The sequence below is a fragment of the Ammospiza caudacuta genome, chromosome 14 (assembly GCF_027887145.1).
Source record: "Ammospiza caudacuta isolate bAmmCau1 chromosome 14, bAmmCau1.pri, whole genome shotgun sequence".
Taxonomy (NCBI): Eukaryota; Metazoa; Chordata; class Aves; order Passeriformes; family Passerellidae; genus Ammospiza; species Ammospiza caudacuta.
The window spans coordinates 10,337,155-10,352,106 of record NC_080606.1 but is presented as its reverse complement, the minus strand read 5'-3'; the positions used below and the strand labels follow the sequence as shown (position 1 = coordinate 10,352,106).

The window sequence follows — 14,952 nt, the reverse complement described above, 5'->3', positions numbered from 1 at the left end:
ACAAGTGTGATGGCACTGGACTGATGGACTGGCAGACAGAATGGTCTGGGTGTCCTATGGCCCTCTTGTTTGAGGAGACAGGGCTGTGTTTGAGGAGACAGGGCTGTGTTGCACTGCTGTCCACAGTCCAGACTACCTCTAGGTGGGTTTTTGCCAGGTAGGTTTGTGTGAGTTCCTGTGGGCTTTGGAGGGAGGGACCCCAGCTAGGGCCCAGCCTTGTTTGTGTGCAAGGGGGATGCTTCTGCTCCAGATGGCTGGTTGTGCCACCAATAGCCATGCTTCAACAAACAGGAATGGTCCTGACTACCCAAAGAATGGGAGTCTCACATGCTCCCTTCCAAAGCAGAAGACTAACAGCGATTACAAATGGTCTGCAAAATACATGTAATTACAGAAAAACAACCCTTAAACGTTATATAGGCACCTTTGGGTTGCTCTGGTTATGCTATGGTTTTATGCCTATGCTTGTCTCTTCTGCAGATCTTGGAAGGCTAAAAATATTTCCTAAGAGAGAAAGAGGCTTTTTCCAGAAATGCCAGGCTACAGACTCAGGGAGAACATAACTGACTGGATTTCACCAGACACTGTCACCTGCAGCTTGGTGGCACAGCAAGAGGCCCCACACCTGCCTTGTTTTCACCTCGCTAAAGGCAAGTTGGGTGCGAACAATGACAGAACTAAGTGGGCTACAAGTCCCACTTAGTTAGCAAGGTGGAGGTGGAGGCTCCAAGTAACATTTGATAAGGCTGGTAAAAAGGTTTACCTTTTTACCCCCTCTGAGTGTGTGAGTGAGACAGCGCAAACAATAAAAGATTTTTTAGGAAGCTCAATTTTTTTTTGTAAATAGGAATAAGTGCAATAAATGAACAGTCTGGTCTTAACAGGGACTACTGGGCAACAATTTTGCAAAGTTGTGGTTGAGGCATTTTCAGTTCGTTACTCTGTTTCTGTCTAATTGAGGGCCAAATTTCATCTACAGTGAACTGTCCCATCATATTTTACACTGCATGTACATGTGTTGCTCTGTGCCTTTTTTGTATGTGTGCTTGTTGGTTGAAATTAGTCTTACCTTAATACAGTGCCATACAATGGCAGATCCAGCATGATTTTCTCTTTGGTAAAATATTTAAAGGCTGTTTTTTTTGTCGTTACATAACTGAGCAAATGCACTGGCTGGTTTGCTGTCACTTGTGCCCATCCTCCCGGCCTTAAAGGTTTCCCAGCCTGCTGTGAGCCTGCAGCATCTGGTCCCTGGCAGTTCCTCTCCAGCTTTGCAAAGGCTGCTGAGCTGCTGGGTGTTGGCAGTGTGTGTGTGCAGCCCCAGCCTTCCCAGGGAGCTCTTCTGCTTTCCCAGTGCTGGGTGTAAACCCCTCGTTCACCTGGCCTCTCCTGGGAGCAGGAACAGGTGTGCCTGGGAATCATCCCTGGCAGATGATTGCACAGTGTAGGGATGCATGCAGTGGGAAGAACTGTGCCCAGGGCTGTTTCCTATTGAACTGTCCTCTCTTGACTCGAGGCTGAGGCTGCATGTGGAAAACCTGCAGCGCACAAGCAGCAGCTGCTCACCCGCTTTGTGGTGCAGTCAGCTGAGGATAACTGGTTTGACTGTGGTTGACTCCAGAAGTGCATTGTTCTTCTAAAAAGTACATAAAATAGGCCAGAAGATGCCATTTCTGTTTAAAGCTGGGAATGTCGTTTCAATTTCTGGTGTAAATTATTAAGACAAAAGGCTTGTATTGTTTCTTTTGGGTACCCAAGGGTCTGGAATTGCTGTAGGCTTAAACAAGGTGGAAACAGAGAGAAGCTGGTGGTGCCTGTGAGACAAGAAGTAGATGCTTGGTTATGGCAACAGTAATTTGGAAATTATATTGATTTCCTACAATGACTTAGGTGTCAAGAGCAACAGATCCTTTTAGAGAGCAGCAGCTGCATTTTGTTGGTATGACTTCCCACATGATGTCAGTGTTGCCTGCTGCTTCCCTCCCACCATCTCCTTCAGGCTGCAGCCCCACTGGGCACAGTCCCTCGCTGTGCCCTGTTCCCCTGCCAGCCCTCCCACCCCTGTCCCCACAGCTCTGCAAGTGGCTTTGTAGCTCACTGTGCTGCCCCAGTTCTGGCCCCCTCCCCAGGCTGTGACAGCCCTCCTGCAGCACTCAATCAATACAATATCCCAGGCTGGTTTTCTTCCCTTTTCTACTGGAGCACCCACCCCTTTGGAATCACTTCCTTCTCATCCACCCAGCACAGCCTCAGCCCTCCTGCTTGGTTCCTACCCAACCCACCCGTTCCATGGTTTTTCACCATGTAATCTTTTTAGCCTTATGCATTCCTTGTGCCCCTCCATTCATGTGCTCCTTCTCTCTGCTGCATGTACTGGGCTTTTAATGTTTTATTTTCCTGGGCACATACTTTTGAGAACACAGAATCATTCATCATCATCTATTTGAGGCAGCTCTAAAGAACATGAAGATACTTAAACTTTGGTACTCACACTGCCAGCAACATTGACTTCACCCACACTGTTATCAGGAGTGCAAAGGCATTTAAGAGAGTATTTTTTTTCTCTCACATTTGCTTTGATGAAATATAATAACCTTTACACAGAAACTGGCTGGGATTTCACCTGCAGTGAAGCCTGCAGAGTTACAAGCATGAACTTTGGGAATCAGAATGAAAATTAAATCTTGCTAAGCAACATCCTGCCCCCCAACTTTTGAGTCAATCAATATTGGCTGAAGTCCTCATTTAGCTCTATGTAAGTACCTTTTACTGACATGACCAGAATATCTCAAATACTGATGTAAACCGATGTAAAAAAAGACAGCATCACATGCCATAAGTTTGCACCTTTATTTTTTAAAAATGAAATAGTCAAAGTACTTTCTTTTTCAAATATCGACACATAATATATTAACTTTCAATATTTACAGTGTGTTGCTGGGATGTTCTTGTAGAAAATGCATGCTTCTGGTCTGAAACCCAGAGCAAAATGCATCAGACCATTTAACTGCAGCCATATAACATAAACCTGTACAGTATCCAGTCACTATTCAGCACAGGAGTTAGAGCAGGAATAAAAAAATTGGGATCTATTGTTTCCTAGCAACGAGGCTGAGGCCATTATAACACAATTTCTGTAAGATCAGAACGTCTAACTGGTGTTAGACAGAAAGTGAAGATCTTGGCATACATTGTAAACATTTTTTACTGTTGATGAGAAAGCTAAAAAGGAACATTACTTTGACATATATTGTATGCTATGCTTCTCGTTCTTGTTTATTGACACTTCTGCCAGAAGAGTATGAAGATTTTAATGTTTTATCATGATTCATACAAGTAAAATACTGTCAAGGACACAATCTGATATACTAACATTTATTAAAAGGCTAAAGTCCACCACGAGATCTAAGGAAAAACTGGAAATTGTCAAACACGTTTCCTTAGACAAATAATGGCAGGTGACAAATGCCCAGACAAATCCACAGCGAGTCCAACTCCACCATTCCCAGTTTCTGCCTGAAGTGATTCCTCTGGCAGTCAGGGTGCTTTCCACCTGGTAATGTTTTGTATCAAGGAGAGGTTTCGATAGCAGCCAGCGTTCGATGGGCAAACCCCTGGGGCTGTTGGTGCAGCCTGAGCCGGGCGTCACCCGGGTGTCCCCGCGCCCGGCCAACGCCCGGACACACGGACGGACACCCCGGGCACTGCCCGTCTCCTCTGGCTCGGCTGAACCACGAGCTCCTCTGCCTGAACCACCTTCCCTTCTGGAACAGCACCTTGGCTTCCAACAGAGCCCATGGCTCATCCTGGAGGAGCTGCTGCCCCTGCCCAGCCCTGGGGGGCTCCGTGGGCAGGGGGTGCAGGGTGGGACCCCAGAGCATGGCCAGGGCACGAGGCCACCTCTGCCCAGTGCCAGCCGAGGGATCAAACCAGAGAGCTCAAACCAAAGAGCCAAGGTGTGTGTACCCACTTGCACATTGACCAGTTCATATATATTTATTTGGCTATGTTCTACATAGATATCTATATATATATATTTATAACTTTGAAATGTTCTAGATTTACTAAATAAATATGAAAGCAAAGGAAATGTTACTTGTACACACTATTTGTTTGGCGGTCATAAAAAATATAGCATGTATTTCTCATGGTAGGTACTTTGCTACAGGATAGTGTGCAATAGTGGATTTTATTTATTTTATACTTTATTTTAATTATTTTATTTTATTTTATTTTTCCCTCTTTCAGAGCCTTGTTTGCAGTGCAGAATGCTAGCATCAAATTATCTGATCTAAATAACAGTAAAAACTTCCATGCTATTGTTTTTCTTTTTTCTCAATTGGGTCTCTTTGTTATAGTGCAAAATACAAAATTAAAAAAAAGAAAAAAAAGAGAAAAAGGAGAACTATATTAAAAAACCCCAAACCCACTGAGAAATTGCTCTAACTACTCAGAAAAAAAATGGAGACTGAAATATTCCCTGCCTCCATCTGAGGTTGTTGATGAACAAGACGGTCCAAAGCTATTTGTTCATGTAGTTCTCACAAATCACTGCTGGCTGGCCCATGTGGAGCTGCGATATGACTTCAATCTCCCATGCTTGCTCTTTCAGCAATAACTTGTTTCTTGAGCACTGTCATCTCAACACATTTATATTTAGTTTCCTAAATTTAAGACTGTTATGACGAAGGCATTTTTTTGCTTTTGTAACTGGGCCATGTAATGTCATGTGACTCTTAATGATACCATATTTTCATAAGAAATATTGTTCAAAATGCACCTTAGACTGCACCCAGGAAATGGGAAAATGCCAAATCTACTTTCAAAGACAAACTTTTAACACATTTTGACCTTTTGGCATAACATGAGAACAACAGTAATCAAGGCAGTATTAAAAACCACAGCTGTAGGTAATACAAAGTGCATTTCCTGCATATAATACAAATATAACTTTAAGAAACTAAAGGCACAAGCTAACTAAATATGTATTACATACTAGAAATGCACTGTTCAAGGTAACTCTAATAGCTCCAAATATTTGTTTATAATGGATCTTTAAAGCAGTTTGAAAATGATCCTCATTAGTGAATTGCAAAAAAGTATAATTGCTTAAAATATAAGTAAAATAGACTCTAATATTGACATCTTGGATCAGTGATAAAATACATCATCACATTTATGAATGCACTCTCTATATACAATTCATAAATTATTCTTCCATTGATTAAAAGTGTATTAGAGGCTCAAGGATTTGAAGGTCCATTTTTAGGCTGGTGTGGAGGTATTCAAATTCTCTGTGATTTGATGGAAAATTACAGAAATCGGAGCTGTCAAACCTGGATGTCGCCAGCTCCCTGTTCTGTACGTTAGTTAATGATGAGCCTGATCACAATGTGTATGTGCAGATTTTGGTCCACAGGTCCCCCTGGCTGGGGACAGATGAGGATTTCAGGGGCCAGGCTCCACCTCAGCCTGATCCTGCACCCCCAAAGCTGCGCTGGCTCCCAGGGGAGCAAAAGGAATCTGGGAAGAGACTGTAATGGGCTGAGGCTGAGACCTGAGCTCAAACCCCAGAGGGGGGCTCAGATCTCAGGTGCCAATTCAGGCTCATCTCTAACTTGGGTACAGTCTGCTCCACTTGCCCAAAAACAAAGGAAAAAAGAAAACTGGGGGGGGAAAAAAGACAGAAAGATAAAGAATGCACTTGGTTGGCTTCTGTAAATATGAGCAGAAATTGTTTCAATATATTTACTACGTTTGTTCTGAAAGAAATGTGCAATAACTTCATTCTTACAGATACACAGGCTCTATAACAGGACTTCTAGATCCCTCTGGAAAGCTGCTTGCTCGTCCCCCCCTCCCTGTGTGCCTGGCCCACCTCCTGAAAATCAGGTCTTTTAAAAATGACAAGCTGGAGGAAGGATCACCTACTCTGCTATGAAGTAACTGTGCCAGTAGTGCATGTTACCTTGGGAAATAAAAATTTCTGTCCATGCAATATAATGCTTTTCTATGTGCTCTAGATATTGAGCTGAAAAGTGAAGAGTCACCCCCGAAATGTTCTATGTTTATCAACATATTTACTATCCACACTTAAGTTCATCAACTCCCAACCCACCAATCTTCTTCAGACTCGAAAAAATTAGTACTACAACAGGATTATTAATTTGAGATGAAAAGAATGTGATGTCTAAACCCAACAACACTGCACCTTCCAAATCATCTGTGTGAAGACAAGTCCTGGCCCAGTGACTACGGACAGGACGGATGATGCATGGCCTGACACTGCTCTATGAGGGCTCCCAGCTGGGGTGTCCCCAAAGCACTGGGTTAAAGCCCAGCCTGGAGCACACATGCCAATGGAGAGCCTACTGAAGATTTCAGTGCCCACTGAGCCCGCTTTAGCCACCCCATCTCTGGCTGAAGCCTGGCCAGCACGGTGCCACTAAGCAGACTGGCAGCTCTGCGTGTGCTGTCAGACCCCAGTATATCCCAGTGCTGAGGAAAACCCTGGGAGAGAGGCCTGACATGCACGGGTGGACACAATGTGATGTTCAGCATGGAGCAGCTGGCAGGTGGCCATGGCTGAGCAAAGGCCATAGGAACATCCCTGTACATACTGAATCCAACCCAAGTCAGATTTCCCAGGTTAGAAAATCCCTTTGCTTTTAACTGTGAGGAATATATGTGGGGTTGGTGAGCAGCTGCAAAGTTTCCATACACAGTCTGGTTTCTGTATGCAATCCCTTCAACTTAGGGGAGATCTCACTGGGATCAAAGACACCCAGTAAATAAGAGTTGCAGAATCAGGCTCTGTAACCATTTAAATAACTGGTGAATTATTAAATCAACAACAACAAAAATCTTGTGTTTCTTTAGGAGAAGGCAGAGCCCGTGGCGCTTGCCCCTACCCCGCAGGGCTGTGCGGTGTCACCCTGGGCACCTCGCGCGCAGGTCGCGCTGCTCGGCTCGCAGGACTCTGCTTCTGAAATTTTTGAATACTGCCACACAAGAACTAAAAATTGTCACTGTCATCTCTCAAAGAGTTAAACAAACGATATTAAAATACCATCTTCTGTCACATTTAAAGGCAGTTGGATATGTTTTTTCCTCTATATTTATATATACAGAGTTCTGATCTAGAAAAACCAATACAATAAACCATTTTACGTTTAAAAACAGGCAGTCTTTGGTGACGCAAAGGCAGAGATTTTCTTTGTTACCTTCTGCCTATTTCACTCTGTCTCATGAAGTGAATATTATTGGCACTGTCAGAAAGTTCGAGATACTGCTCCACAGATAAAACAAAATATCCATCGTAGCCTTGTACCCGCCCAGTGCTTAAAAGCTGCTGTTTCTCTCCATCTGTCCACGCCCGAATTCCTTCTTGCCCCTCCTGCAGCCGCCTCTGCTCCTTAGTCCAGGCTTGAGCCACGGCTCGCTGCCTGGCTATCTCCAGGACATGGTTCTTCTCCTCCTCCACCGTGGTTCCGTAGCGCACGTTGAAGCAGAGCGCGCCGTGCTGCAGCTGGATGTCGGCAAAGCGTCTAGTCCTGCCGTTGATCACCGACGTCATCTGCGACACCGTCACGTTGACGCCGTTCTCCAGGATGCGGCGCCCGCCCGTGCTGCCAATCAGGGCCAAATCTTCTTCCAAAGAGCCCAGCTTGATGAAGTAATGGGTGTCCCGGCCCTCGATGGTGAAATGCAGATTCTCCAGATAATAAGCGTTGTTGAGGATGGCAGCAATGCGCCGGCTGTCCTCGTTAGCCACCCCAATAATGTCAGCTGTCACTATACCGTCCTTTATAGCAAATTTGATGCCTTTTCCAAATACTGAAGGAACAGCTGCAAATCTCAGTTGCTTCACTCCTTCAGAACACTTGCCATCACTATACCTGGGCGTCATAGGAAGTTGGTCCAAGGATATAAAGTTTCGGAGTTGCTTTTGTAGCTCACATTGAATACCAAGGATAGTCTGGAAAAGAAAACATCAGTCAAGTTTGCAGGCAAGGTACCTCACCCTACTCATCTCTTAATTGCTTAGAATGGCTCTTCAATTTGTTTGGAAAGTAATGTGCACAGCTACAGAACCTGGACATGTGCACAGGCTTTTTAATCGCTTACAGTAGTGCTTTCTGTCTCTTGGATTCCTTCATTTCTAGGAAACAAATGCAAACAACATATTTATCACAAATGCTATTTTTGTATTTGTTCTTTTTATTTTTCCTCCCCCTTGAACTGTTACTCTAATGGCTGCTTTTTCAGCCTTTCACAGTTCAGGGAAACCTGAATTCAAAGTTATGCCCTTTCATGTGGCTCTACTTAGTCTCTGTGTGTTTAATTACATCTTCTATAGAACTGTGGTAATGACTTTTATAGCCCATTCTTTAAGGAAAGCAGGTTGTGAAGGTCTTGAGACACTAGAGCAATAGGCAAGTACATCACATCTGTCAATCTTGCTCCCCCATACAGGCTCGAAGAAACCTCACACCAAGCCCCTCTTTGTCTTTTAACACCATCACTACATCTTTTCTGTGCCTTGGAAAAGCTTAACATCTCAGGGATAATTTTCCATGGGCATGCTCCACATCTGGCATGAGCTCCAACCCTCCAGCCTTCTGCACTTGGTGAATGCTAACTGTCTTAAATGCCGTGAACATGAATGTGAGCTTTCAAATGTTCTATGCATCTCTTTCCTGACTACAATAGAGGAAAGGCATCTTTGCAAAATCATGTTTCTTTGTTAACAGATGCTCATATGCAGAATGCAAGTGCCTGCTCAGAATATCGGCAGTTGGTCCTGTTGCAGTCACATTGATTGCTGGACTCTGATAGCTGCTGTCTGGCTCTTTGTTACTGAAAACAAGCCCTGGAGTAAGGCTAAGATTTACAGACCCCTTACAAATCCATAGCAGCATTTCTGTTTCCTGCAATAATTATGCAGAGCTACTGACTTGTAAAGCTGTTTATACCCTCAGTGATTTTCCAGTGCTTGTGGCATCTTTGCTAACAAAGATGAAAATCTGCTGTTCTGGTTTTTTAATTCCACAAGATTTTCTGTGGTTTTTTTTCAATATTCACAACAAATACTTTTACCCTTTTGTGTATTCTGCGCCTCAAATTTGGTTATTTTCTCTATAAATACCTGCAGATTTTCTTCATTGTGTTGCTAAAAGCTTCTCCTTGAACCTCTCCCCCACTCTGATGACAGTACATAATTGACAACATTAAAGTTATAAGTTAAAAGATACAGTCACGTTTTTTCCTTGGTATCCAATATTTTCTATTAAAACTCTTTAATTTAGTATTAAAAGCAGCTGAAGACAATGTTTGCTAACCTTTCCAGGATCCCACTCCTGGGTTTTTGTTTGAAGCTGTAGAAGTTCGTATGTTGTCCCCAAAGCTTCTATCTCTGGTTTTGGGAATCCAGGCAGCACGTTGTGCAACTGGAAACCAAACAGCTCTAACCAACTTCCAATGTCTACAAAACAAGAAATATATGCTGGCAAAAAGGCTCATAAATCCTAGAAAAAGTGAGGGCTGTCTGCAGAAATTCCAGCTATGCAGAAATAATGATTTCACATCAATTTATGTTTCCTGCACTAGCTACAGCATTTACTGTAGCAAAGAAATTATTTGGTTACAAAGCATAGCTATACCAAAATCAATAGTGTTCCTTCTATCTATTTGTAATAGAAAAAATTCAAATTAAGCTGCTTCCATTCTTCCCCTTATTTTAGCATTGAGAAAAGCAACAGAAGCAGCTATTAATTATTTTCTTGGTTACTATAAATGTTAGAGAAAACAGATCAAGCTCAGTAAGATGCAATCTATTAAACAAATTACTTCAATAGATTTAAGATTAGAGACTTTTTGTACGCAAAAGATTTCCGGAATGTTGAATCCATACTACAATTCAAGAGGAAGTTTTATTTTCGTTAGAGACATTTTCATGAGAGACAGGGTACTTTTACCTGTTGTATACTTAGCAACGTCTTGGATTTTGCCAACTGGGTAATTATTTTCAAACGAGTAGAGATTAAATGGTTGTGGGACAGCATTCAGGTGCTTCCATATACGGTGATTTGGTGTTGTCCACCGACCAGCAATGACGTCATAGTCCCGCTGCCCCAGATGGACTAATTTAGTAAGAGGATCATAGAGTCCTCCATGAAAACCAATGATAACCTCAAAATCTGGATTGGTGTCCTGGTAGATCTCTCCGTAAGGCGTGTACAAAATTTCTTTTATGACTTGGCCTCGACTGCTAAACACAGCTAGAGGCGTCCCAGTGTTATCGCAAGCAACATAATATTCTTCTCCACTGCTTAATTCCATTGCAATGAGATGACCTTGCAGATCATAATATAGGGATGTTATTTCTGAGCTAGTGTGATTGTACAAGTGAGTAACTCTTATTGGGTTGGAGAGATCAGCATAAAAGAACTGTAAGTGTTGTCCTAGGCTTGATTTGCTTGCAACTCGTCTTCCAAGACCATCATAACAGTATTGCACAGTCCAGCCAGACACTTTGTTATAGGCTTTGTTCAGCAAGCCATTAGAGTTGTACTCGAAGATCTCATTGCCTCTTTGCCTAAGAAAACCATCTTCGTCCATTTTATATTGAATTTCCCCAAGCCTGGTAATGCGATCTCTCAGGTCGTATCTCAGAGGAGTGAGGCGCGCGCTGTTCCCGTGGCTCAGCAAGTTGATGTTGCCATTAAGGTCGTAGCTGTAGCGCCACTGGGTTTTATCATTCACAGACACAGTCTGGAGCTGACCATCAGCGTCATATTCGTAAAAATACCTCGTTATGTTGGCATCTACCCCCACACGTATGTCACAGATCACCATGCGACCCATGTTATCATACTGGATGGTCATCCAGTAAGCAATAGACTTGAGAATTTCATACTGAACTTCTATCACCTGACCATTGGCACTGAAAATTTTGGTATGTTTCATCACAGTGGTGGTTATCACTTGGTTTAAATCGTAATTAATGACACTGAATTTCCCAAATTGTTCAGTCCTGCCAGAAACATCGACGTAACGGTACAGATCTATGGGGAGGGGCGTCTCGTTGATCATGGCCTGCATGCTGGTGACACGGAAGTTGTTATAGCTGTAGTCAAATCTGGCATTTACAAGCCCTTCTTCACTAAACCTGAAGATTTGGCGACCAATAAGTGGACCTGTCCAAAACAAACATGGGAAAGAGGAAAAACAAGAATTATGTGCCTGGTTTACTTTATCCTACAGATCTAGGACAGACAGGATATGACCTCAGGTATATTACTACTCCTTAGCTGTCTCAGAAAATAGTATTAACTAAGAATATGTTAGATTGTTCTCTCACAAACCTTCATTAATGCTTGCTCTACAAGTTATTTATATTTTATTAATATTTGTTTAAGTGAATGCTGTTTTATTCATAATTATGATTTCTATTTACTTACAAGATAATTCTAAACTAAAATTATTTCACATGGTGATTTTCTTCCTCGTGTAAGCAGTCCTTTTGAATTTATATTATATTACAGTGCAAACAGGGAAACTTGAAAATACAAACAATAAACCAACTTGATTTAGTATTTAGCAAATATCCACACAGAGGAATAAAACCAACAAAACATCCTAAGAGCTATTCCATACCAAGCAATAAAAAGGAAACTGTATTTCAAGTGGGACAGCTATATTCACCTATGGACACAGACACAGAGATATACACACATATTTTTCTAGCGAAACATAAAATATAAGAACTTGTAGACATAAAAATAATGGAATTTCACGCCAGGTAAGTGCAAGATCAGGGTGTTGCGAATGAGGAATGAGGAGACAAAAACTTTAGCAAAGCAGCCACACTTAGACAAACCTGTTTGCCTGTATCTGATGGTACAGATGAACCCATCGTGCATTAAATGTATTGTTTTAATAACCCCAGAAGACTCCTCATAGGTGAAGGTGACTTGCGTGGTGTCGTAGAGGATCTCGGAGAGCCGGGACTGTTTGGTGTACTTGTAGAGGACCCTGCGGCCCGTGCCGGGGTACAGGGTCTGCAGCAGCCGCCCGTCGCGGGCCAGGTCCTGCACGAAGGCGGCGCCGCTGTCGGGCGGGGTGTAGATGTTGCGGTAGTAGCCCACGGACAGCATGGTCTGCAGCGCGTGGCGCACCATGCTGGGCATCGTCACCGACTGCAGCGACTCCGACTGGTCGTACTCGAAGATGTAGCGCCGCTGGCTGTGCAGCAGGAGCATCACCGACTGCAAGCAAACAGCAACGGCACGGTCAGGGGGCACCAGGCACATGGGGAGCCAGCTAGGGAGAGCCTGCAGCCTATGGAAACGCTGAAACAACCACTCACTCTTGTGCTTTGTTCTTACTGTTTGTACAATTCCAAGTGAAGCTTTCAGCTCCAGGAGACCTGGCCAGCAAGGTGGTACAAAACAGGAGGAGAATCATAGCAAGTCTAGAGGTAAGGGCCTCCAAACTGGAAGGCAGATGTGGCTCTCAGTAGCATTTCAGCCTCATGCTGACTTGCTATGTCGCTTTGAAATATTTAGGGCATCCTCTCAAGAAGCAAAAATGGGGAGATTTTGTGCATGTACAAGGTGTTTAGCTTTTATTGGCATTCTGCTTATCTCCAGCACAGACCTAGCCCTTTTCCTGTATATCTACATGGCCCCAGAGTTCATAATATCTCCATGCCTACAGATGGATGAAAATACTCTGCAGATTCTTTGGTGTGACTACTTCTGTTGCTTATTTTTAATGTTTACAAAGACTATAATTTCTGTACAGGTACTTGGTATTTGCCCTGTGTTGGTTAATTGTGGCTCATTAATGAAATCTGGCAGATGAATGTGAAAGCACATCAGATTTTTTCTATTGATAATTAAAGTTTGGGTTCTGTATGCCTTCTCACCCACCATGGAAAGTCACAGTGTCACAGATCACAAGCTGGCAGGTGAACAGTCACTGTTGAAACAAAGATATTGAAAACACAGACTGAAAATCTATGGGGAGCTTTGTCACCTTGCCCCAGCTCTAGCAAGTGGCTTGGCTGGACCAGAGCACTGTACATTCCTTGCCTTGTCTGAGGTGTGCTGGAGCACCAACACTGCCCAGCTCTTAGCCCACAGCTCAAATCTACCGGGCACATAAGCAAATTTGTCAGGCATCTGCAGGACTGAGACATCACACAAAACAAAGCCTTACATGGAACAGCATGACTCCTTTGTCATAGAGTATTAGGGAAAGAAATCAGAAAACTAGGATCTTTTCCCCTCTAAGCTCAAAAATCTTCTCTGGGAAGAAAACACGTTAAGATCAGCCCTGCAGTGTGTTAAGTAACACTGGCCCTCAGCCATTTTTCTCTAAAAAATAAACCAACTGCCCATTCAAAGGGCCAGAGATAGGCTCAGCCTTGGCCATCCTCTCTGTATCCCCAGCCCCCTGCCTGCCCAAGATGTGTCTCTTCCTGCCCTTGGCAAAAGACATCTGTCACCTGTACAGCAGCCAGAGAGCACCAACATATGGCACTCCAGCTCCCCCTCTGCCAACTGGTGACAGCAGACCTTCACACCCAGCCTTTTCTATCACTTTATTGCTGCTCCACCAACCATTTCCAACATGTACCGTGTTTGTTTTGTTTCCACCTTCAGTCAAGAGTCTCCAGTCTGCAGTAAACCACTGGCTGAACTCTCTCCTAGCCCTGCTGTGACGCCTCTCTCTATATACTGCTCCCGTGCCTGTTTTTAAGCTGTCTGCCATTGACAGAGTATGAATAACAATATCAGAAACATCCCCAATATAACTTTAGTGCCCCTGTGTACCATTTTTACAGCACTTTGTAAAAGTGCTTTGGCTTTTTCACTATTGTCCAGGATAATAAAAAGATAAACAGTACAAGGGCTGGAGGCTGAGTATCCTCTCAAGCCTATTAGAGGATACCATAAAGAAAAAAAAATTAATTCCCAATTCATCCTAATAACATTACAATAGATTTTTCAACACTGCACAAATTGGGTTCTAATTGTTTTAAAGGATTTCAGAGGGTGGCTCATAAAACATCCAAAAATCTGTCATTTTATTAAAGCAACCAGAGCCTGGTCAACCACATAATGATTGATGCCGTATGGTGTATCAAGACAAACAGCCAGTGGCCAATTACTGGGGGCTCTGCTGGGAATAGACAAATGCTGAGCATCACCACTAGATGTCATTTCTGTCCAACAGACACACACAGACACTCATCTGTTTTGTCTGCCAGATTTTGAAAGTGAGTTTGGAGTATTCAGGAGATTTTACAATGGTTTTAACTAATTCACAAAAGTGACCAAACAAGAGGAACTGAATCTCATCAGTAAGAATTATTTACAATGCTAATGTCATAGTGCTTTTTAAAATCTTATTTATTTGAGCTAATTTTCTAAGGGGCAGAAATTTTTGAAGGTGTACAATTAACTCATCTAGTGATAAAAATGAAGAATTAAATAACTATGAATTGGAAGCGACCTATATAACGGATTTTTTTTAATGTAAGGAATTATTGGGTCTTACAAGGCTTCAGAAAACCTTTAGCAATCATTACATAATTAACACAATGAGTTATTGACTTTAATAAAGCCACAAAGTTATATTTCAATGTCTAATTTTGACAGTGAAATAATCTTTCTTTGGCACAAGAAACAACAGTTACGGAAGTACATTAAATAGCTGGGAGATTATTGCCCATGGTGTGAATGACTTTCCATAATTTTAATGACAAGTTACTGCATTACCCAAGCTGCTACCTGAACCAGTAAGCTTTTGACACTGCTTCTACAAGATCAGTATTTGGCCTTTTGTGTAGAATTCTAGAATAACAGTGTTAAGTTATATGACTTTATTTATAAGCTCATCATAAAGTAAGAACAAACAAAGTGGTTTGGAAAGATAAGAAGC

The 14,952-nt window shown here is 42.7% G+C and overlaps 1 protein-coding gene across 1 annotated transcript in view; it reads right to left on the bottom strand.

Annotated features, from left to right (window-relative positions):
• Window positions 1–7,219: 7,219 nt before the first annotated feature.
• Window positions 7,220–14,952, bottom strand: part of TENM1 (teneurin transmembrane protein 1) — a 302,334-nt gene continuing 294,601 nt past the window's right edge. Inside the window, exons 29-32 of the mRNA XM_058814332.1 lie at window positions 11,882–12,269; window positions 9,978–11,198; window positions 9,342–9,484; window positions 7,220–7,978 (exon numbers count right to left, since the gene is read on the bottom strand). Coding sequence (XP_058670315.1) covers window positions 7,220–7,978; window positions 9,342–9,484; window positions 9,978–11,198; window positions 11,882–12,269 — 2,511 coding nt within the window. The remainder of the gene's footprint in view (window positions 7,979–9,341; window positions 9,485–9,977; window positions 11,199–11,881; window positions 12,270–14,952) is intronic.